The sequence below is a fragment of the Zosterops lateralis genome, assembly GCF_965231275.1.
Source record: "Zosterops lateralis genome assembly, chromosome: 5".
Classification (NCBI taxonomy): Eukaryota; Metazoa; Chordata; class Aves; order Passeriformes; family Zosteropidae; genus Zosterops; species Zosterops lateralis.
The window spans coordinates 26,165,301-26,190,266 of NC_139766.1; the positions used below are offsets into that span (position 1 = coordinate 26,165,301).

At 38.8% G+C, this 24,966-nt stretch overlaps 1 protein-coding gene across 4 annotated transcripts in view; it reads right to left on the reverse strand.

Annotated features, from left to right (window-relative positions):
• The window catches only part of TEC (tec protein tyrosine kinase), a 43,992-nt gene that overhangs the window by 1,312 nt on the left and 17,714 nt on the right, over positions 1–24,966 (reverse strand). For 2 of the 4 annotated variants that reach the window (XM_083861647.1, XM_083861648.1), the window contains exons 3-17: positions 13,317–13,418; positions 12,221–12,302; positions 10,550–10,678; positions 9,108–9,148; positions 8,487–8,668; positions 7,517–7,582; positions 5,699–5,753; positions 5,456–5,535; positions 4,788–4,921; positions 3,908–3,982; positions 2,955–3,126; positions 2,576–2,792; positions 1,979–2,043; positions 987–1,105; positions 477–634 (exon numbers count right to left, since the gene is read on the reverse strand). In XM_083861647.1, the coding sequence (XP_083717773.1) occupies positions 477–634; positions 987–1,105; positions 1,979–2,043; positions 2,576–2,792; positions 2,955–3,126; positions 3,908–3,982; positions 4,788–4,921; positions 5,456–5,535; positions 5,699–5,753; positions 7,517–7,582; positions 8,487–8,668; positions 9,108–9,148; positions 10,550–10,678; positions 12,221–12,302; positions 13,317–13,418 (1,677 nt within the window). The remainder of the gene's footprint in view (positions 1–476; positions 635–986; positions 1,106–1,978; positions 2,044–2,575; positions 2,793–2,954; positions 3,127–3,907; positions 3,983–4,787; positions 4,922–5,455; positions 5,536–5,698; positions 5,754–7,516; positions 7,583–8,486; positions 8,669–9,107; positions 9,149–10,549; positions 10,679–12,220; positions 12,303–13,316; positions 13,419–24,966) is intronic. The other 2 variants (XM_083861650.1, XM_083861649.1) reach the window with 2 other exon arrangements.

Consider the following 24,966-nt stretch of genomic DNA (forward strand, 5'->3'; position numbering starts at 1 on the left):
GGCATCAATAGGTGTTGCTGGACTACACTCTTAATATAATTCATTATTTTGCATAGTTTTACACCTTTTTTATTTTTCTTCCCTAGTCCCATCCTTCCTCAATGAACTGCTCCAATCTTTCTTTATGCAAGTTGTTCATGTTCCTAAGAATTTTGGGTGTCATTCTCTGCTGCCTCTTTTATATCAACTTATTTTCTGAAATGAGAAATTATTTAATTTTGTTACTAAATGCCTTCACATACTTAATCTGACAGTTAATTTATTTCATAGAAATTTCTTCAATGTTTTATCTTATCACAGCTCTAATTCAGCTGCGAACCAGGGGGAGATCTTTGTCTCAAGAATAAGCACATGAATAGCTGAGAGATCTGGATGCACTCAGAATGCTATTCTAGAGAAGGTAACTGCTGTTTCTAGATCAACCTTTATTTCAATTCAAGGACAAAAAATATTAGAATATATATATAAATATATACCTCCTGCCAGCACATCATCATCATTTCATACATCTGCTTACAGGCCAGTTTGGGTCGATACAAGCGATGTCCTTGGCTAACCATTGTTACCACTTCATAGTTAGAGCTTTTTTCAAAGGGCATTTTTCCTTCTGTATATACTTCCCACATTAAAACACCTGGAGAAAAAAGAAAAAGAAAATAACTAACTTCTTAAACATATGTGTTGATCTTGAGCCCTGGACTCAGGCTTTTTTAGACAGAAACTATTTATTCATAGATAAATAGTTTGAGATCTATATTCTAGACACTTTTTGCATGTGTCATCACTGAAAACATCTTATTATGGTAGTATGGGTTTTAATGAATAACAGAACTAAATGTGTCCATGGACTTTATCACTAATAAAACCACGGCAAATGGTTTCTCTGAGCCTCTCCTCAGATGTCTGAATCCTTCCCAATAACCAGAGCTTAACTGCTATTGATAAAGTATAAAAAATACACTTTCTTTCCATGATGAATGTCTTACCAAATGACCAGACGTCAGACTTGCTGCTGAATCGGCTGTAATTAAAGACTTCTGGGGGGCACCATTTCACAGGAAACTTAGCCCCTGAAGAACTTGTGTATTGGTCATCAAGAACATACCTAAAAAAACCAAAACCAAAACAAACAAACAAAAAAGACAGACATTATATCCTTCTGCCAGCCTCCAAACCTGCACACTTAATTTAGATTTGGATTGGAATGTAGATGGTCATACTGCCACCTAATGGCCATGGGTGTTAGCATCACACAATAAAAATAGCTTCCCTGGGGCAGTACTACAGCTTCAGCCAGGACTCTGTTCATTTTTCATATTGTCCCAGAGTCCTAGTAGTGGTCTATGCCACCTGCAAGTTAAATGTCTCTATTATAAGAGAAAATGTGAGAAAACCAGAAATTTCATGTTCTATTTTTCGCCAGCCAGTCTGAGTTCAGTTGTCAGGAGACACAGAAGCTTAGCAACACAGAAATGTGGCAAAAGTCAAACCACGATGCTTTAACACCTTTCTTGGAAGAGCTGTTCCCACCACTGCCTCACCAACACATCACCCACGCAGGTGCTAGCAAGGGCAGGAAATTAACACCCCTCCCGATCTCAGCCTTTCCCAGCCCTACAGCTAGCACAACTCTGAACCATCTACCCCAAGAGAATCTCAGATTCACTGAACAGCCTCTTTCTAACACCTATTTACCAAAATACAGATTAACTATTATCTCTGCAACAGCTCTGCTCTCTGAAACACAAGCTGTCTTTTTAAAAATGAGTAAGGAAATCAACACAGAGCAAGCAAGCATTAAAGGCACTAAAAAAGAAAAAGGCCAAAACAAACCCCATCAGAGGCTGTTTCCTAGAGAGGTCAAAAAAGATCATTTTTGTATGCAATTTTGCTTGGTCTGTGTTGCCTTTGGGCTAAGTACAAGAGTTAGGTGAATTTTTCCAAATCTGCATAAATACCTTTGACCACTCACACATACCTTGTCATTCCAAAATCCGAGACTTTGACCACTCCTGAGTCACTCACCAAGCAGTTCCTGGCAGCCTGCAAGGGAAACAGTTAGAGCTGGATGAAAAACTTGGAGTCTTTTGCAGACAAATTACAGCAATCTAATCAGGTCTTTGTATTAATTTCTTAGCAGCTTAACCCATTTACCAAGTTCTGGGGTGTATTCTCATTATAAAAAGTACACGTGCATCTCATCTTGACAGTACCATTTTGACAACTACATTATTGTGTAAAAGATCACCAGAAAAAATTATCATCTCGAGGGATTAATGTGTGGTGAAAATGGCACCAATACAGAAAGGAGATAGGCTATTATATCAGCACAAATTGCTAGTATTTATAAAAACTTTAGAGAGTTTTTATTCCATTTTCTTGGGAGAGAAAAACGTCTCCTCATTTTCCAAAGCAGTTTTGGAGACTTCATTAGACTGTAAAGAGCCAACTTCATCTACACAATTTTCTGCAAGAACAGAAGCAGTTGTAAACAAATAGACCATTTCAAAAAGGAATAGGTACATTCAAAAATAAAATTTTCAAAGGAGGAGTGTAATGCCTAAGAGGATGTTACCAGGTCTCTGTGGATAAAGCTGTTTCTCTCCAGGTACTCCATTCCCTCACATACATCTTGGCACATAGTAAGTAGAGTGTCTTTACTCAAAACTCCCCGTTTTTGTCTCAGGTAATTGAGAAGGCAGCCATGCTCCATGAACTCTGTCACGATGTAAATGGGCCTCTGTTGTGTGCACACACCATACAGCTGAACTAGTTTAGGATGTGTTAGCTTCCTGAAAAGATTGAGATCACGTTGTTATTACTTCCTCCACTCAGTGTTAGTTCTGCACCACACAAAACTGCAGAAATGCCACCTCCCCCAGAGTTTATTTATAATCAGTATACAGCATCAGAGGCCTAGGACTGGAAATCAACATGCCAAGGACACAACTCACATCATTACTTTGGCTTCTTCAATGAAGTCCTCCTCATACATTGCACCTTCCCGAATTGCCTTGATGGCCACTTTGTACTGCGCCCTCCACTTGCCGAGGCGCACCACGCCGAACAGACCGCTCCCCAGCTCCCGCATGAATGTCAGTTCGGAGGGATTGATTTCCCACTTCTCTATAAAACAAAACAAATCAACAAACAGTTAAGGAACCTACTGAGCTCGTAGAGGATAAGGAAGAGGAAAGGGAAACTGGACTAGTAGCAAATTAAGAAATTTAGGTAGAAAATGTCTCAGAATTAACTTGAAAACTGAACACTTCTATACATCACAAAACAAACTTTTAGGTAGATGTGACCTTTAAGCAATTCCTGACTAACACAGAAGTCAAAATTCAAACTTTCCTGAGGCCAGTAAGTACATACTGATACTGTCAGATTTGATTTTGACAAAATGCCACCACAGAAAGTTATACCAATGCATAGAAGTTGCTCACATCACCTAGTATGTCATGCTTGAAAAATGGCTATTACAAATTTATATTTTAAAAAAGTAACCCCTCAACAAAAATCGATGGGTCAAGTTTGAGTCAGAAGTCTGGAGTCTAATGAAGGAACCAGAGGCACAGCTCTCTGATGAGGCAGAGCTCAAGATATCCATGGCAGAAAGCATGGAAGAAAATACCAAATTCCACTGGAGCACCAGTGGCACAGTCTGCCCCTCCTCACTACTGTCCCTGGCACCACACGCCACGCCCTGGCACACCACCAGCCGTAGTGCCTCTGCATGCTGATACTCTGTGCAAGGGTCTTGAAAGTACAGCTTGGACCAGTGTAAGTTCATATAGCCAATCACAGCACAGAATTACATCTTTTCAAAACTTTCAGAAAGTACTGTAGCATCTTAGCATACATAAAATCATTAGAATATGTGTAGATGAACATAACAGACAATCACCATAGCTGAATCCTGCTGTTGTTGGTGCTGTTGTCTTCTTTGGGGTCACTGGGTAACGCAGCCTGGTAACGAGACCTGAGGTGCAATGATAATTCAAGAGAGATGGTTTATTTCTGAAACAGCACAAGGCAGCAACTCAGCCTCTTGTTCACTGCAGACTCCAATTAAGAATACACAGAAAAATCAGTTATAATTAATGAAAAGTGGAGTATGTTTTTGGGGTGAATTTTCTAGAATGTCATCAGGAAATGCTGGGCCATCTGAGTTTGATGTAAAGATCTGAAAACTTTAGCTCATGAATGAGACTTATGCACAGACAAGACTTGGAAAAAAGTAGTATCTGTGCCTTGAACCCAATTCCTATACTTCTCCCCATCCCATCATACAGTGGGCAGAGACCAGCATCAGCCATCACCTAAGGACCTGGAGTAGGGATTTTATAAACAAAACATTATTGCTGTCCTCAACTGTTTGCTCTATGGGAAGGTTGGATTGTTTCAAGTGGCAGTGACCAGCAGGTAAAAAGGTAGGGTCTGGGGAGTGTTCTGGGGAAGTACCATCCTTATCTATCTACTGTAAAAGAAGCACTATGTGGAGCTAAAGGAACAAATTTTCCTGACTTGATACAGCTATTCTTCTATTACTCTGGGACAGTAGCATTTTAGACATTACATATACATATACATATATATATATATACACACACACAAAACCTTTCAAATTACTGTCTATATTGAAGTAATGTGAAACTGCAGTGTTTCATGGCTTCCTTGAAAAGGAGGGATCCACAAAACCCCTCAAAATTTCATTAAAACATTAAAATGCCTCAAACTCCTTTTCAAATCCACCTCAAATGATAGAAAGAATCCAATCCATCTACCTGCTGCATTATGGCTGTGATATTCAATTATTTCTGGAATGGAGTTAAAGAGGTGTTTTTCTGCAAGGTAGTACTGTTTTGGTGACGTCACTGTTTCTTTTATATGGTAGTGTCTTATTCCTGATGAACCTTCCCTGGAAAAATAATAACAACAATAATAATTAGTAATAATATCAAGTAATTTGTTGTGATTTTTTTAAAAGGAGAACATTGACAAGGGAAAGTAAACTGAAAGGGCCAGCCAGTCCCCAGTACCACACGCTTTGGGAACAGCTTGAATATCAAATATCCTAAGCATTGGTGACTCGCCTTCATCTCAGTGCTCAAAGTTGAAGATTAACCCAGAAAAGGTTAATTTTCAGCCCAGTGAGCTCCCCAGTCCAGCTCACACATGCAGACACAAATTGCAGGCTGGCAGGAGAGAAGAAACCAAATTGGGTGGGAGAGCAAAACCTCCTTCTTTGGGTGGGGGTTTAAGGGCTACAATGGATTAAACCAAATGGGACCTAACCACAGAATTGAGAAGTTCATTTCAGTCACCCATCTTTTCTATCACAGGAGCCCTTGTTTCTTTATTGAGCCTTCTCCTGGCATTCCTCCAGCCAGTGAATTTGGATACAAACAGATTCAGAAGAGACAAAGTGTGCAGAGAAGCCACAGAAACTCACCCTCCAAATTTTGTGTAAAGGGAAACCGTATACAGGCCAGGCTGACTGGAGTCTCTCACCACAAAACCACCTTCTTTATCCTAAAACACAAGCACATTGACACTTTTGAGCAACTGTTTTTAAGCTACATGATTCTTTCACTTGGTTCCAGGATATGTAGTTGCCAAAATAAGCCTCTGCTTTAACTAAAGAAGCTATTTAAAGTGAATTTCACAGTTGATACTGCAAGGCTGATGTGCTCACCTCATTTCTGAGGAGCTGCTCTGCTTTGCTTCTGTTCAGGTTTCTGCTGTACCACCTGCAACACAACACCAATAAATAAAACTTCCTCAAGGTGCATGATTTACCTAAAATGCTTTAAGCAAAGTATTATGAAACTAGAGGTTAAATAATTTTATGATAAATGAAGATCAATAATTGAACCTTTGATAATGTGCAAAAATCAGTCTCTACTACACTGTGCAGTTATCCCACAAAAAAGCCCTGAAACGAATCCAGGGCGATCCCAAAAATGCTCAGGGAATTGATGAAAGTTTTTGGAAAGAAATGCTTGTCAAACACGCTTAGGCTGGTGGCAGTAGTTGCTGTGAAGAGCAGCCCAAGGGGAAGGCTGGCAGCCCTGGGGCAGCAGCTGCCTGCACACCAGTCAAACCACCCGTGGAGCTGGCTGTCAGACTGCTCTTCTGTCATTCTGCCAATGCTCTGTCATTCAGTGTCTCCACACCTCTGGGTTCCCAGGGAGGACCCACCTAGCAAAGGGGAGGCAGGAACAATGAACTAAGTGTCATGGCTGAGCTCTGTGCTGCATGGGCAGGGTAAAGCAGCTATAGAAGCACCAGTATGTCAGCCAGTCACAGAATAAAAAAAAAGGAAAACCAGGCAGTTCGTAAATGGTGTCGTGCAGTTTTGAGCTATGCTGTCATTTCAGTAACCAAGCAGGGAAGTGGCACAGCAGCCTTTAATCAGATTCTGCCTGTTCTTGAGATAGTGGTTTCTTGCAGTTGGTACATGACCTGGAGTAATGCTCCCTGGACTGCACAGAGACTCAGAATTTCAGCCCCAAGGTGATAAAAGCACAAAGTGGCTGGACCAGATAAGCAGTCCAGTTCCTTCCTTCCCTTTCTGCCAGCCCTGCAGCCCAGCTGAGAGCTGAGCAGAGCTCTTAGCAAGAGTTTCTAAGATGAGAAAGCAACAAGGAATTCCCTCTAGTCAAGCTAAGGGCAAAATCCCGGATGAAATTCTGTCTTCTGTCAAAACATGGCAAGTAGGAGCCATATATAGCTGAGACCAAAAATTTGGAGCTACTAACATAGCCTTGAAATTTGGTTTTATTTATTATTTTCTTACAGCTCCATTTTATCTTAAAGTCATGAAGTATGTCCTAAATTCTCAGGCAAAACAGTTTATCCTATAATGATGTTTGAGTATCAAGAACAGGTTTGGAGACTATTATTGTTAATTTTACCCTATGTTCTTAAGTAAATACTCCCTAATTAAACATCAACTGGAAAAAGAATTAAAATAACAATTTAAAAAAGCTAGACATTTATAGCTGTAAGTTACATGCATACATTGAAACCTGAAATGCATCAAATTACATATTTTCTTGAAAACTAAAGCTTCCAAAATATCCAATCTTTTATGTTTATTTGGAGTGATTTCCACTGTTTTCTCCTCTACTGTTCACTGCTACAAACTTTGGATAGACATGTCACTTTACTATTAAAACAACATTTAGCACACTTAAAACGGGTAAATTTCCCTGAAGTTTCCCTTTGTCTATCGGAGAGTTAGGAGGGGGTTTTTTGCTTTAACCATGATAGCCTATATACTATATATGCCTGATGGCTGTCTTGCTGACTTAGCCCTACATTATAAATCCCAACATAATCAATGAGGAGAATCTGAAAAAATATATGCCTATTTCAGTTGTTTAAGTTTAACCTCTAGGTGCTACTGTATGTCAACAATTGCTTTCCAATGCTAAAATATACATTGTCATTCTTGAAGCATAAGTTTCATTTTATGATATTCCAAGTCTTAATTCAAGCATTCACTTACTCATATTGATCAAGGTTGTTGGACTTCTTTCCTGTTACATAGTTGCTTGGAATATATCCTTGTTTTCTAAAAAAATATAGAATATATCATCCAAGTGAAAACATGTGAAATTGCATGCCTAGAAGACAGTTGTTTCATCCTGCTAATTATCAATGTCTCTCAATGTAATATATTAATTACTGACCCACCTACTACTACTGATTATTCAGAAACTAATTTTCCACATTAGCATTTCCACATTAAGTTTCAGCACCCTTTGAAAAGTGTCATGGGTAGCAGAAGTGTCCCAAAAAACCGGCAGAAGGGGTGAAGGAGAGTGAGTAACTCTCTGCTGCTCTGTCACTCTTCTGAACTCAGAAGTCCCAGTCAGCCATGGGAAATATGTTTGGAGCCTGACACAGCCTGATAACTCACAATTACCCATAACATATGGCAACAGGAACCTGATAAATATTGAAATATGAAAACTTTCATCTTTGAAACCGCAGGGAAAATTCTAATACAGGGAATATGAAGTTGTAGTCATTACAGCATCTCATTGCAATTCTTTCTCAACTTGTTCAAAGATTGTCCCTAATGATCCAGCTATTAAATAAAATTATGATTATTCAAGTCTGAAAGCCGGAGCCTGCTGAGCTAAATGTTAACCATATTGCTCCCTAATGAGATGTTCCCCAGGGAAGTGGGAATACTTTACCAGTCTAGTGAGGTTTTAAAGGATGGCTGGGACTTTAATTGGGGAACTACAAAATTGGAAAGTAACCATAATTGGAAAGGCTTCCAGTTCTGCAACTGCCTTTGCACAATCTATCTTTAAAAAATTGATTTCTGCATGAGAATAGATGAATGAGGTTTCAGAGCCTGGGCCTTATGTAGGGTCTAATTTGTTGACACACAGTCAATATTAACTTCTACAATATGAAAACAGACTTACGAACTTTATAACAAAAAAGAAAGAACTCATTTTTACCCATATTTGTCTCTCGCCTTCCACCAATGAATGTCGTTCTTCTCAATCACTGTATATTCTTCACCTTTCTCTAATCTTAAATCATGATGTTCTGTAGGTTCAAAGTCATACATTGCTACCACTATCTCCTCCTCTTCATTCCCATTTTCCTCAACTGGAGGAACAGGTGGTGGAGGCCTTCGCTGAAAACAACACAATATTATTGAATTATCATCCCATCCTGCTCTGTCTTTCCACCTCATTCACCCTTACCATCACACCAGTGCATCCTGGTGGCAAAAGCTGGGCTAGCCCATTGGTGGCCTGGGGGGCAGCTGGGGTCTGTGGCAGCAAACCATGCAGGTGCCATCCACGGGGCTGGTTTGTGCTGCAGCCCTGCAGCTGCCAGTAAAGAGCAAAGCTGGCTGGCATTTGCTTTTTGCCCACATCTTTCACCAGCAGTATAGATACAGCTAATAGATACAGCTAAATTTCAGTGGGATTTTTTTCACCCAGAGATAGAGCATGATGCCAATACAGAAATAGACCTTCGCTCCAGAATACGGAAAGTATTTTGAGAAATGTAAGCACTTTTTCAAAAAGCAGTAATTAACTATTTAATATTTTAAAGATTCTACCTACCGCACTTTTTTCTGGCATTGAAGAGGACAATCTCATTACATCTAGAAACAAAGCACAGGAGGAGAGGATTTATGCCTATTCATTTAGCTACAAATTTTAAAACTAAATAAAAGGTTTAAATTTCAGATAAGGCTTGAATACCTTAACCAGCCTTCAGTATGGCTTAGAAATTCAGAAAGCAAAGACAACTCCAATTAAGCTATAGGAAAAAATGATTAAATACTCTTTCAAAAACATCCTAAATCAGCCAGCAGGTTACATTGACCACAGATTTGGCAACATCTATGCCACACCACAGCACGCCACAGAGAACTCTGAACCAGCCCTCAGACGCGGAAATTTATGAGAAATAAAAAAGGGATAGAGATAAAAAAGGCATAAGAAAATGAAGCAGTGTTCTTGTCACCATGATGATCTAAAAGTCTGCTAGTATTAACATCTGCCCTTTTAAAAACATTAGCCTCAACCCTTGCTTTGCTAAATTATGCATAACAGTTGTATGTATTTTCTAATTACAGCTCTCAGATCCAAAGTTATTTTTCTCCTGCACTGCTTTTTTTTTTACACATTTAAAAGGTCCAGATATAAGTCATGCTTTTCATTTTGCTGAATCAGATCAGCTATGAGCCCCTGTTTATTCTGCAAGTCTTCCAATGCAACTAAACCCCTAGGTCCCCCTGATTGCCTGTGACATAAGAACATAAGAAATCATTGGGTGTCACAGATTTAACTGGGAGATAAGCAATGGCTCTATTTCTTTCCCTACTATGGAATTTTCCTTAAATCGAGGACTGAACCATTGCTAGATCCTTTGTTGGACAATATTGCAGTGCCACAGCAGTGCATGCTACAGCACCCACTGCTCAATCAGCAGAACCTGCAATCTGAATGCTTACAGAAGTCACAGCTCATCCAGGTTCAGCACAGGGACGTTTACAAACCTCTGAGGAAATTCAGTCCAGTGTCTGTAAATACATTAAACCTTTCTGTATCATTTTTAGCTTGGTGTAGTAGCACTGAATGCCATGCAGTTATACTTCCTTCACATGGGTATGCAGAGTTTTCAATAAAGAACTGAAGAGCTGGCAAGATTTGTAGCTGAATCTTTTTCACCATAAGGTTTTATCCTCAGTATGAGGCAACCACTTGGTCAAATAAGTTTCAAATGGAAGAAAAAAATCAAATGAAATTCAGCAACTTCAATAACTCCTTTCAGATTTCTCTGAACTTTTTTTCTTTTTTGCCAGGATATTTTGCTGGCCTTTCTATTTCTTACAGAATACTTGGTAATTAAATTTGACTTACTTTAGGCACAGTATCAATGATTGACTCTGGTCTATAAATTTGCCTAATACTCAGGGCATTCAGGTGTGATGACAGAATCATATAAAAAACCAGAAAAATACGCCAGAAGAACTCCATAAGAAAACATATGTACATACTGTTTTCAAAAAGACTATATTTTTCACAGCCAGGTGCTAATTTTTCTGTCTGTCTGCAGCACTGATAAATTCCCTCTGTCCAGAATTTAGGATGATATTTTACCATGATATTGCTGTTGTTCTTTATTTCTACAAGAAGAAAAAGAGTATATATTGAAAGATACAAAAAAAAAAAAGTCTGCAAGAGAGTAATTTTTCATACATATTACATATACATATCTTTGACATGAGGCATAATCTTTGCATGTCCTTACTTCAGCATGGCTTCTCTTCTTGCAAGTTTACATGGAGGTGATACAACAATCATAGAGGATCTATTTAGGGTAATAATTTTATTCCAGAAGGGTGTGCCATACTCCCCCCCACCCTACACCAACCATCCTAGCAGGGCTTTGGTGCATCAATGAAAGGGGACCCTACATCACTAGAATGAGTCAGACAGCTGTGCAGGATTTGGGAGCACTGGCTCCTTCTTTGTTACTGTTGCAAGTGACTCAAATTCATCTATAAACAGTGTTCTGGAGGGAAAGACAGTTGATATTTATCTCTATTCTGGGGCACAACTCATCATTTTGGCTCCTTACGCCATGCTATGGGCTTGCTGAGTTTCAGAGGTCACTTCTTGCCCTCTGATCCCCAGCCCAGAAATCATTTCTTATTACTTTACAGACCACCAGTAATTAATGTGAGCATTTGATACTGAGAGAGGGCATTAAGAGGCTAATTAAAAAAAAACCCTTTACTCACTGTAAAAGCAATTATCTGACCACATCTCAGCAGAGATACCCCCTATCATTTTACATCAGCTTAAGGCCCACAGTGTTGTCTAGCTACATCCAAACACTACTTTTCAATGATACCATCAACTAGCTTGGATAAACTTTTTAACTCATTGTGCAAAAACAGAGTCAAATTCTGATTGCAACTGCACTTCACAAAATCAAACTAGATCAGTCTGAGTACTTGAGGCTCTCAGTACCAGTTTCCACACCCTGTGTACGCAAGAAATGAGCTGGCCCAATAAAAAATTAAAATTACTGGATATAAGCAGCAGAAACTCTACTACTTTATTTTTGTAATTTGTTGTGGGCTGATGCTAGCCAGCAGCTAAGCACCCACGCAGGCACACATCCACTCCCACAACTCAGTGAGATGGGGGAAGGAATAGAATGAACAAGAGATAAAAATTTTGGCTTGAGATAAGACAGTTTAATAACCAAAAGAGAGAAAAAAAGAATCCAGAAGTAATGTAAAGTAAATCGCCCATCATCTCCCACAAGCAGACCAAAGCTCAACCAGCCCCTGTGCAGCAACCAATAGGGAAGGAAAAAACCCTAATCCCTGTCTTCCTCTACCCCAGTTTTTATTGCTGAGCACAACTCTGTATGGCCTGGAATATCCCTTTGGTCAGTCCAGGCCTGCTGTCCTGGCTGTGTCACCTCCCAGCCTCTTGTGCACCCTCAATCTACTCACTGTGGGGGCAGAGGAGGAAAAAGTTAAATCCTCCATGCTGCGCAAGCACTGCTCAGCAGCAACCACAGCACTGGTATGCTCTTAGCAGTTTTGGCCAGAAATTCAAAACACTGCACCAAGTTAACTCCAATCCCTGCAGACAGCTCTAGCAAAGGTATCTGCCTATGTTAGAGTTTAAGTAAAAGCAATTCCCATTACCTTCTTTCAGGTTTCTCACCCACTGATCCCGGCTTTGTGCATTCGGTGCAAAAATATAAAGCGTATTAGAATCATATACAACCTGGAGGGGAGAAAAGAAATAATCAAAATACATTCACCTCATAATGTTAATTCATGTCTTCCTAAAAAAATAGAGGAAATAGAACAAGACAAATAACTGTTACATTCACCAAAATTAGTGTATTCAAGCACAAAATGCAGAAACTGGGAAAGGTTATTAAGGTTTATTATTCAGATATGACTTTTGCAGGAGAATGAGGAAGAATTTTGTAATGGTATATTATCTTGTCAGCATTCCTTAAAATGCTTGCTTCACACTTTACTTTGTTCATTCCTCACTGTGTTTTTTTCTAAAACTAGTTAAATTTAAGGAATGAAAGCTACCTTGTAATCAGACATTGTCCCATTTGGTTCAGTATTGCTGTGGAGTGACTCTTTTTTATTTCTCCACTGCTTTTATTGGCAGAAAACAAGTATTGCTCTGGGAAAAATGGATCAGAGTCACTGCTGCCCCCTCTCCAGCAGTGGAATTCCTCCTCACTCTGATTATTCCCTCTATAGTAAGGAGGTGCAGCATTCCACCCCCACATTTCTCTTTCCTCTCTAAGTACTTTGTTTTCTGTGTTCATTTCCATTCAATTCACAATGAAAAAAAAAAAAAAAAGGAATATGTTTTATTTTGATTTTCTTATTCCTACATAATTTCATGGTAATTAGATTTAATTTAATGTGAAAGAATAAAGACAGGGAAATTGGGCTGTCAGCTCACTTGTTCTGGCAGAAGACCAGGGCAAAGCAGTTTCCAGACAAAATTCAAGCTGAGAGAGGGTGAGGAAAAGAAAAAGACCAAGTATATGTGGCCCAACTCCCAAGGGAAGGGACTGCAAGGGATGCAGAGCTTGGAGGGGATGTGTTTTAACCACTAACCCTGAACTACCTTTCACCAACCCAAAAGAGACAGAGAATGGGCTCATTATTTGGAATTGATAGTCATTTTAAGGGCAGTTATGTCCAAATAACTTGGTGTTTCTGAAAAGAGAGCTGTGATTTCTGAATTTTGTATTAAAAAACATACCTGAAAAGGATATTTATTTTGACATGGAATAATACCATCACTTTTTACAACTTCTACACATTTAATCCTTGAAATATCCACAGATCCTTTTCTGTACTTTTTCTATAAGAGAAAAGAAAGAAAAATAATTGTAAAAAGACAACAAATTTACCTAATTATCTTTTTTTTTCAGCAGAGACGTTGATTTCTTTCCCACTTATAATAGTGATTTCCCTTTATGCAACTTTAACTGGAGAAGTTGTCTGAAAACTGAGGGTATAAATATCTGCACTTGTGAAAATGAACCAAGTACAATAAATTTGCGTACTGAAAAGTACCAATTCTTTACATAGAAAGTTTCCAATCAGATGTAATCATAGGTTTAATATACTCTTCTTTACAAAAAATAACTTCAGAAAAAAGAAGTGCTTTCCCCTTGCTGAGTTTAAATTATGATTAAAACCAGTATCATCTCATCTGCTTCCTTGTTCTGTCGCTGAAGTGCTCCTGCCATTTGGAGGATTCTGCTGTGCTCCAATAAGGTTGCTGAGAAATTTGGATGCTACAGAGGCAACATAAGCCCCTGACGAAAAAGAAAGCAGAAGATACGGATATAACCCTGGACCGAAGTGGGGTCTGCATTGAAGGAACTTCTTTGAACAGGGCTAGCAGAAGCCCAGAGAAGCAAAGTCAAAAGATTAAGTGTTTCTCAGATTTTGTCACCTGCACTGATAATTATCAGCATTTTAAAGAAGGCATGGCTCCTCAGCAGGTGCTGCACAGTGCATGGAATTAGAGTGTAGTTCAGCACTCTGGAGAGGCAGCCCCTTGGAAGAAGAGCTGATAATGAGAGGCAGGTGTACTGGGCTTTAGTCAGCACTGAAACCCAGAGCAAGACTGTGATAGTGCCACCTCACTTTTGGGAGAGCCCAATCTCCAACAGGAGAGTAAATTTCTACTGGAATCTGGAACGAAACAAAAGCAGTAGCAGCTCATGGCTGGTAGTGAATTAATACACATTCAAAATTTTTGATTTTCCATGCACATCCAGAATATCCAGTCCAGAGTGCTTCTTATGAAAGACTGACACTGTTCACACAATGTGGAAATAATTAGCAATTATTGAATTATTTGAGATATGCCAATCCTTACTCAGCTTGTCTCTTGGGGATGGAAATTTAGCCCAAACAGCAGAAGTCTGGTACAACCACAAGCAACTGAAAACACAGTCTTGTAAACAGAAGCAAAGAACAACTTCAAATAAAGCAGTTATGATTCCATCACCCTAGAAACACTATAGTTAATTACCCATGAAGTTTCATCAGCACTTAAAATGCATTTAGCACTTGGAGTTTTATGTAGAATAGTGCAGAGAAAACATGCATTAAGAATTCACATATATCACGGTCAGCATCCGGAAGAATGATAAGGGATAAGTTCAGAGAAAACTGCAACTGTATTTGTTACCAGAAAAACCAGCACACACAAGAGAGGTGGGTTTTTTAAGGGGAATATATGGAAGAATTAGGCACTTTAACCAACCATAAAGGAAAAAAATAATAAACATTACCATGGGCTATACTACGAAGATTTATCAAGTAACACTGAAAAATAATTTTGTACCAAGTATGCAACCCTGGATTTTTTACCAAAAAATAATTTTAAGTTTTCTGTTTATTTTATGTCAGTCACTTCCAAACTCAGGATATTCTATGGTATCCCTTTACTTGAACATTGAGACCCTAAAGTAAAACATACATTCATGCAAAAGCCGAAAGTTGTTACTGAAATCTACACCACTTGGCAGAGCAGGCAGCCTCTCCCTCTCCTTGCACTGTGTGGCTGACCTGGAAGTTTCAAGGCTGCTAGACTAGCCAAAGCAGAACAGGAGGGTCCAAATGAGATCAGCCTTTTAATGAACCCCAGAATTCAACGCTCCACATAACTGTGCTGAAGACACCTCTCCAGACACACAGTGTGCAAAGAAGAAACAGTGACCACCCCTGTATCTTATTTACCCAGCTTTCTGTGTCCAGAGGGGTACTCATACTGCTTGGATCCCACCTGCTGGTTAACTGAGGTTGCAGGACAGACAGACAATACACATTGGAGGGGTTTTTTGTATCTAGAATCACAAAAATCCCTTAGAGGAACACACTATTTTTTTATATGGATCACCCTTCTCCTGGGCTCAGAGATTTTCATGCCAATTCTGGCATTCAGTGAGTGTTCACTTAGAGGACACTGACAGGAGGACAAAGGACAGGAATCCAACATTTGGGGGGGAAAACATAAAGGAAATCCCCTGATGTACAGCACATCATTCTAGCAATTGTATTTCCTAAGTCATACCTTTGTATGCTTTCATGATTTAGGGTGGCTCAGTTTGCTTCATCATAAGATGCTAAATTAAGCTAACACAAAGCTGACCCACCTTACAAGTCAATCCACCTTATTACACCTAATGTCAGGGAAGATTCTTCCACTTTTGCATATTTTATAGATTAAAAAAACCTCTTGCATATGTGACATTAAAAACATACCTACGGCTCAAGACATTTTCAGATCACATCAGATCACAACAGTTATTAATGCCAAGTGTGCAGCTCTATTTTAGCTGACCATTACTCATTAATAAACTGTGGTGCACAGAAGCAAGAATGACTAAAAAAAAAAATGCTGAAGAGATCTCTGCAATTTCTTTCTCCTCCCTACTTAAATTATTTCCCTTTATAATAATAGGACATCTTGCATACCATAACTGTGTTGCATTTATTCTACAGGCAAATGGGTTCTATGGGCTCTATGCCCAGCCTTACAGCAGACATGAAATTCAGAATCAAGTCAGAGCTCAAGCCCTGAAGCAGTTGGGAAGTAGAGCTGTGGGCATGAGCCAGCCCCGAGAAATTCAACCACAACCACAAAATTAGTACAATGACTAATCATGCAATGCCAAAGTGAAGGAAGCAGAGGGACATTTTTAAAGATTCTTTTATTTTGAGGTTGAAGATGGCTAACAGAGCAGAAAAATGTTAGATTTATTGTAGAACTAGCAGTATTTTACCAGAACATCCATGCATCCTCTCTGAATGGGATACAAGCATTCACAGAGGATTTGGAAAAATCACAGGTCAGTGAAATGAAGGGACCCTATCAAACCTGGTCTGCTCCTTTACTAAAGGTAGATATAGGCCTCTAGATGGGAGGCCTATAGAAGCAAATACAGTTAGAACAGTAATAAAGGTATAAGAATTCTAAATTTCAATATGGAAAAAAAATAGGTAAAATAGGCACTTCAAAGTCACCCTAAAGGTTGGGGTTTTGGTGTGAGGTTTTTTTCTTAATGTATCTTCTTTCTGGAAATAACCAAAGGGGAGTGACTATACAGAAACTACTAAACAAAGCTTTTCAAAATGCCATACATATTTCATATTTACCTCTGTTTCAAAATATTGATTTACAGTTTTAGAAGTACTGCTCTTTGCTCACAATGGGTATGGCCAAGTCTTGTTTCCATACAATCTAAAAAGAATAAGCTATTCCTCTTTATTTTAGCATATTAAACCGTAATATGAAGAAGTCATAACTCTAGACCTATGTTGTAAGATATGAAACTAACAGAGGATTACACAATTCCTTAAAAAAATAATCTTAGAATACAGTAAGACAAGAAATACCCAAGTGTTACATAAGTGAACAATCCAACAGCTGATCCTCTGTACATGTGGAATTACTCCTCTGCTAAATACAGAAGCTTTACTGCTTCAGAAGCCCATACCTTCCCTATAAGACAAAAATATTTCTTCAGTGTATTTCCTCTTTGCTGATGAACATACTGCACTGCTTATCTTCACAAAAGTATGTGTGTGTGTGAGTGTTGAACAATACAAAGGACTTTAGATTTGGAAATAAAAAGCCTCAATGAAAACATCCATAAGTCAGCCCAGCTGGCAAGAAATATCTAGATTTTGTCTCCCCCATAATCTTTCTTTTTCCTTGGTGTTCGTATTATTTCTTTCTTCCATGCTCACCCCCATATAGGAAATCCTGAGGTCATCAGCCTGTGACCCATGGAGCGTGTGTTCTCAGAAGTGTAGCACATCACAACACTACTTTTATCTCCTTTAATGGAGCACTCTTCCACTTTGCAAAACCACCAAAAGTCTGGCTAAGTCAACAGTGCCTACAGACAGCTGCTCTGATAGGATATGCTTGAGAGGCAAATGTATGAGTATTTCCATTTCTGGGATCTTTGCAGGAAAGGAGGTTGGGCTTTTGGGGTTTTGTTTCTTTTAATAGTATTGCCATTTATTAATAAGAAACACTGACCAAATACTTCTGGCAGTTCCCTCTTGAGGCAAGCAATTACAGATTATGCAAATATAATTACTGTAGCTAGGTGTTAGGTGGTCACATTTTCCATTCCAGTGTGCCAAATACATTGAAAGATGGCCTTCTCCTTTCAATTATTTCTTTTAAATTATTAAGAAAAGCAAGTGTCAAGTATTTTTATTTACCTTTCAAAAATGGCTACAATTGATAGGAAAAGAAAACCAGTCTGACCTGATTGAATATCTGACTTCTAGGAAGAATTTAAAGGGGGAAAAAAACACAAACATAATTCAGAATAAGAAAGTTTTAAACCCTGTCTTGCAAATTAAGAAGCTGAGAATCCATTAACCGGGCCTGGCTGCTCAGCAGATGTCAATGACCAGCACTGGAGAGACTGAAAAGCACAAAAAACCCTTCCCTGTCACAGTGCTGATGCAACTTCCTAACTGGGACTAGAGTGCCTTATCTGTAACTTCTGCAATGGAGAGGCAGCCAGTCAAACGTGCACAACTGCAGTTATGATACATTGCAACCTCATAAAAGTAAAGGACACATAATAAATGAGCCAGGTCTCTGTCCATATCAGGCCTTAAATAACACTTCAGCTGTCAAAACAACTACCATATCTCTTCAGGTCTTCCAGACAAGTCTTCTCCTCTTGGTTTTTTGTGAAGTCCATGCACACAGAGCTCTCAGCCTGCCCAGCCCAGCTGCAGCATTTCTGCCCTTTTCTCCCTGCTCAGGACCCCTGCCTGGCTGCTGGGTGAGTGACACCCTGCATTCAGCCCTAACTCAGCCTCCACTCTGTCTGAGCACTAGATTAGGACAACCTGAGCCACATAGAGAGGAGAGATCAAGCCCACAGGCATCACAGGCAAGCGACCAGAGTCCAAAACAAGACCCAAGAAGTCACTCAGTCAAAGCATCAGCTGCTTTAGCTACTTTCTCCAGGTTCAGATAATGGATCCCACAACTACAGAGTTGAGAGAGCTTTTTTGTCTTTTATTGCAATCTTACTTTTAAGATTCCAGTACATCTCTCTGCTTTAAACAACTGCTTTTCCACTCACCAGTTCTTCATCACTGGCTTTTGGGAAGCTCATCCTTCCTGCTGCTCCTGCCCTGAACCTCACAGGCAGAACCACATCTTCCTTGAAACTTACTGCTCCAAACCAGATGCAGCACTGCAGCCGATGCCCTATTATCCAGTTATAAGGATTTGAAGTAATTTTTTTTTCATCCTAATGTATCATTTCCCTTTTGCACAGCAACAAGGTATCATTGATGATACCAGTTTATGATTCGCTATCCTGTAACCCAGGTCCTGCTGGGGACAGCCTGACACTTGGCTACTTATTGCCATTTCTGTATCTGAACATTTCAGCATTCCTGCCTTTTTTACTTCTCCACACTGCATTGCATTCTACAAAATAAAAATTAAAAAAAAATCTAAAAAGCGAACAATCAAACGCACCACACACCTAATCCAAACGTATCACATGCATTTCTAGACTCATTTTCAAAATACTTGCAGCTCCTTCACGTTTTATTTAGCCTGAGAACTCAACAAGCTTCTGTTCCAACAACAGTGTCAGTAGTGAAAATACTAAAATGCAGAATAGGATATTCCATTCAAGACAGGCTCTCAATCTGAGAACAAGCCACCGATGCCTATTCAGCACAGTACCAGCTTCCCATGTGCTCTGCAATCAGATTTACAAGAAGTTTATATAGGTAATTTCTAATGCTGACATATGAAAATGTCTCATTCAGCAGTGTCAAAAAACCCTTACTGGGATGAAAACACAGGATATCTGCTGCTCTCTGCTATCCACAAGCCTTGTTACCCCATAGCAGACAGAGCCTAGATAAGTCTGAGATTATTTTGTTTTGTTTCTTTATTTTGTTTTGTTTCTCTGTTGACTGAGATACAATTTCTGCATCTTCCAGGTACCTTCAACAAGCCTGGTTTTTCTTGCATTTTTCTCTAAATTATCTTCAAAGATTAAAATTTCTCAACTTCTCTTCTGCACACTAATTAAAATAAATAGGACTTCTCTAGCCTTCTCTCACCTGTTTTCCAGTGCTTCCTTCTTAACACCTTTAAGACTCATCTACTCCTGTCTAGTCATAAGATAAATATTCTTATCTATGCCTTTACTTTATCTCAACAACTACAACCTATGCTTCTCAACTTCATCTACATCTCATTTGTTCCATCTCATAAAAATCAAAATTCTTGCAGAAAGATAATTATTGCAAATTCTCATTTTATAGGTGACTTTTCTCTCAGTAGATGTTATAGAAAACAGGGAATCATTACTACAACATAACCAACTATTTTTTACAACTTAGGTTTCTTTATGAATTGCCAAGTGAGCATTCCCATGCATTTGTTAAGCTGCTCCCATTCACACAAATAGCTTTACATTATGTCTCCAACTTGAACAGTTTTCACTGGCAAGTATTTTAAGAAAGCTATATCATTATGACCTGTGACTTGGAACACAAAAATACTCTGTAAACCTACTAATTTTTAAGCTATTTATCTTACATTAAAAATCAAGAGTAATTAGTGAAGTGATTGGAAGCATGGTAATACTGGATTGTGCTTTCGTTTATATAAAATAATTAAATCACCTATGCAATGACAAAGGAAATCCCATAAATCAGCATGATTATTTTTAAAATAATAAAAGATAAACACAATTGGAATAAACAACAGTAGAATGAATTAATCTTCTGTTAAAAAAGAAAAGTAAGAAGCATAGCTTTCTGGAACTCTATAATGTTGCTACACTCCACATGAAGGATTTGCACAATATTAGTGTCACAGTGAAACCACACAATTTTATCCCGAAACATACAGCTTCAGAGTAGGCCCCAGAGCTTTTATTGTTCCTTCCTTAAAATATCACTGCTGTAATTTCAGTAGCTTCTGTCTCCTCTATATTCAAATTACAAGAACCAAAGACAACCCTTACGGAAGGAACTTTTTTTCCTTAGGAAGAGACTTTCAAAATGAGCAACCGCCCAAAATGTTCAAGTTTTTATTCTGCTTTTTAAATTTCTATCCTGGTTGGTTTTGATCAGTTTTAGCAGTCCTGTTCACACAAAAAAGTTTTCACAGAAGTCTGATCCTAATGGCAAATGCCACCACTGCCACTGAAGACAAGCATTCTGCAGCTCCCAAGTTCAGCTGCTCAGAAGCTGTCTTATACTTGACTCCACAGAAGCATCCTTCTAAATAAGACTCTTAAACTCTTCCCTCAGGGAACTATCATTTGCCTTCTCTGTAGAAGCAAATGGTTTCTGCACACTAATAAACAGGTATTCTGTGCAGCAGTTCCAGAGCTAATGGGTATTGCAGCCCAAACTCTTCCCCTTCTCGTCCTCTCTTCTAACACTGCAAAATCCTGTCCACCCAAAACCATGCAGGGTAACCACAGGAACCAGGATTTAGCCTATGCCTTTTGAAAATGCAAAATCCAATGTAAACTATTTATTGCTATGAACTGTCATCCATACAAAAAACATGAGCAAACAATAAAGATGCTAAAGCATAAAGAAATTTAATGTTCATAAGCTCATAGTCAGCTCCATATTCATGGTCAGTGCAAGCTGCTGTGAGATGGAAAGGTTAATTCAAGCATGCTGTGCCCTGTGTGGGAGGACAGTAACCAAAACCACACACATCAGCACACTTTCAAACTAAAGAGTATCACTGATAATCAAGCTGGGTGACAGAGAGAGAAATATCATGGTGAAGGGGAACATTGCACAGATTTGATAGATATGAGGATACTAACAGTCTACACACTGACAATGATTTATAAAATTATCACCAGATCTGTGTCACCTTTTGGAAGCACCATAGTCATGAGAAACATCAGTTTTCAAACCAACAAGCTAGCAGGACATCTCACTTGCACAGACCAGATCTTTTCAACTATTCCACTGGTGAGTACTTAAACACCTACACTTACTCTCTTTCCTTCATCACAAAGAATTTCCCTTGCCTAAAATGCCATCTAGAGCAAAAACCTGTAGTCTGGTGGCACTTTTAAGTTCAAGTGAGATGCCCTGCCAGTATTACCTAACTAAAACTTGTGAGAAGTATTGGTTACTTGCTATCATGACTGTTCTGTAATGCAGCAACAAGTCTGCTCCAGCTGGGGCCATCCAATTGCCCAGTTCAGACTACCTTTTCACTGTGCACTGACAAAGGATTCAGATTCACAGCAGTCAAACTCACTGCCACACAAGGAGAAAGACAATAAACCACGAGTATGCGGTGTACAACCCTGTTGGATGCAGAAGTTTGGATGCTATTTTTGTGTTGTCTGTCCTGTTGGCTGACTCAAGAGGAATAAATGGCTCTGTTCTTTGCAGCCACCCTGCAAAGGGGTGTGTGGGGCACCTGAACTGTGGGACACCAGCCTCGGGCATACTGGTAAAATGAGTCCTCCTTTCCATTGTCCAGCTGGTACCTACTGAAGTGTTTAAAATTTCAGCGATAAGGTGGACTCCTAGATAAATACTTTGTTGTTTGTTTTTCCAGAGACACAGATGAAAGTGTGAAGGCACTGATCCTTTGAAAGTAAACTCCAGGAAATTTTAAGTTGAATATTCAAGATATGAGCTCACTTTTGACACATACCTGGGGCCATGCATATGTGGTATTATTTCCACAAATCCCTCCTTGGAATTCAAACCTATACTCCATTCAAGATTAAATTAGCAATTTGGAAAAAGTTATACTAAAACTTCAGCTAAATTTTTGCTGGTCAAAAATACAGAAAGCCATTCCAATGAGATTTTTTTTAATCACTGCAGGAAATATTTGATTGTCAGTTAATTTCAAAATTGCTCAAATTTGCTTATGAATTTGATACTGACTAGTATGTTTTGATTTCTTGGAAGAAAATAATTCAGGAAAATTACCAGAAGCATACCTGAAGTATTATGCTGAGTTTTCAAACCACACAAAATTGAAAAGAGATTTCCTAATAAAATCTTTCACGCTCGTGCTTCCTCACTCAAACACTACAAACACTGCCTTTGCTATACACCCAAATTATCCAATACATGTTGGAGAATACTGTACGTATCTTAAGTCTTTCTGACTGTAGCATAACCAGTAAGATGTACTTTATAGTATATCTCCATACTCAGAATAGGAAGATACTTCACTTCCCTACTTTTGTACATTCATGACCAGTACTCTGCTTAGAGATCAATGCAGTTGTATTTTACTACAGTGAATTTTTGTCTTCATTGTAAATGTACCACATCACATTCAGATTTCAACAGCCACTTTTGCAACATTAGGAAAAAATACAGAAAATACTCCTTCCAACAATGACAGCTGATAAACCATTAAGGAGTTTAAGAAGCAACATTAGCTCAGCCTTTTTATTTGGTTATAATCACTGTTAGTGCAATATTGCACAATAGTGCCATGATGCTATTTCCCCAACGGCTACACTTACTAATTCTCAGAATTCATGACCAAGAAAAAAGGACAAAACCACAACACACAGAACCAAAATCTCAATTGAAATAGAATATTTCTCTTTTCTGACATTAAAAAATCTATGTCCATGATGCTTAAGGCAAGTCGGTTCCTGATATATTTTTATTTTCAAGCTTCTTAATGTCCATCTTTTTAACAAACCTAAAGGTGATATTTCTTCCACCCTTTTTATCCAACAGCCTAATGCCCAGAAATTAAGTGGTAAAAGCCAAGGTCCTATTGGCTTCCTATGCAAAGTAAGTTTCCCATTATATTAATCATAATCGTAGAGCTTTGCACAGATGTCCTAAACCAGGATTCTCCTTCCTCAGGCTTCTGTGTTTTGAAACCTGAAATGAAGCCTCTTCACTGATTCTGTAGCTGTGCTCCACCACTAGTTCATGCTCCTGCTCCATGACTTAGAGCAGAGCAATATCTTTAAGTGAAAAAACTATATTTCTCCTTCTCATCAGTGCAGTGCAGCTCCCGCTTCACTGCAGGCATGCACTGTTATTGTACCATAGCAAGGGGCCTGATCTGCTTGACAGCATGTATACAATGACTTAAACCAGTTATGAGCAAGTTAAAACAAGATTTTAGCCTGTTGATAGTAGTCATGTCTAAGAGATAATAATTTATTACTCCAAGTAAGGTATATGAGACTTTTTCAGTACATAGGCCAGGAAAACACAGAGAAGAGTGGCATCTGTAACATGCAGTTTCTGGTCAAAGAGCAAGTGATGCTCCACTTCCGGCTCATAGAACAATTAAATCTCTCAGCAGCATTTACATGAACACTATTTGCTATGGTTGACTGCTTTTTGTTGTCATAAATGTTCCACTTCTGTCACCAGACATACAAAATATCAGACATACAAAATATCTAATTCTGTCACTTTCTTAAGAATCCCAACTTGCCCACTCTTTGAGCACTGACTAATCTGGTTAGCAAGATTTATTTTAGTCTTGTTTTTAAAAAGAAGTGATATGATTATTCACGTGCCCACAAACCCTGGGTTTTTCTTGAACTCTCTACTGAACTTCTGTAAAAGTTAAAATGGAAGAGAACAAGAAAATACTTCAGATTGGCCAAGAATCAAACTGGGAATTGCACTTGCCTAGAGGAACAGAACTCAAGCACCCTTGGCAGACTGCTACCACTGCAGTTATGGGATTAAAATGAGGGTGTGAGATCCTCTTGGCTTGGGATTTCCTTGCTTATTTTACCAATCTGGACTTTGAATACTGTCAAGCCCAAAATTAAATCAGTCTGTACCTATCCTTTCATCTGTCATGTTTTAAATTCAACCAGCATACACAATAGTCACATTTATTTCAACAATAAACCTCCAGTTATTCAGAGGGAGCAGAATTATTTTGATGCCTAATAATGTTTTTCTCTCATATAAATTACCTCAGCCAGAAGATGCAGCTGTCTTACTGTAAATACATATTTATAGCCACCATAATTTGCTTTAAAAACCCAAACAATAACCAAACAAATAATTAAACCCACAAACATCTTTGCCATTTAAGGTGTCCAGAGACATAAAGGAGTAATTGTGCCACAGAGATCTTAATCTTACAGTTGTGGTTTTTTTCAGAGACAAAAAATTCAGTGTGCCCCTTTAAGATCAGAGATCACTGTTTTCCGACAACACTGTTAATAAATAAAAGGCTAATTGATGTTTAAGAGAATCTGAGAGGAACAGTGAAAATGAAAATGGTTTGAGGCTGGAAAGTAACACGTTAGGGCTGAGCCAGTCTAACAACTTGCTGATATCAACAGTCGGAGCATCCTGTTCTCCTCCTCCACCTGGCACAG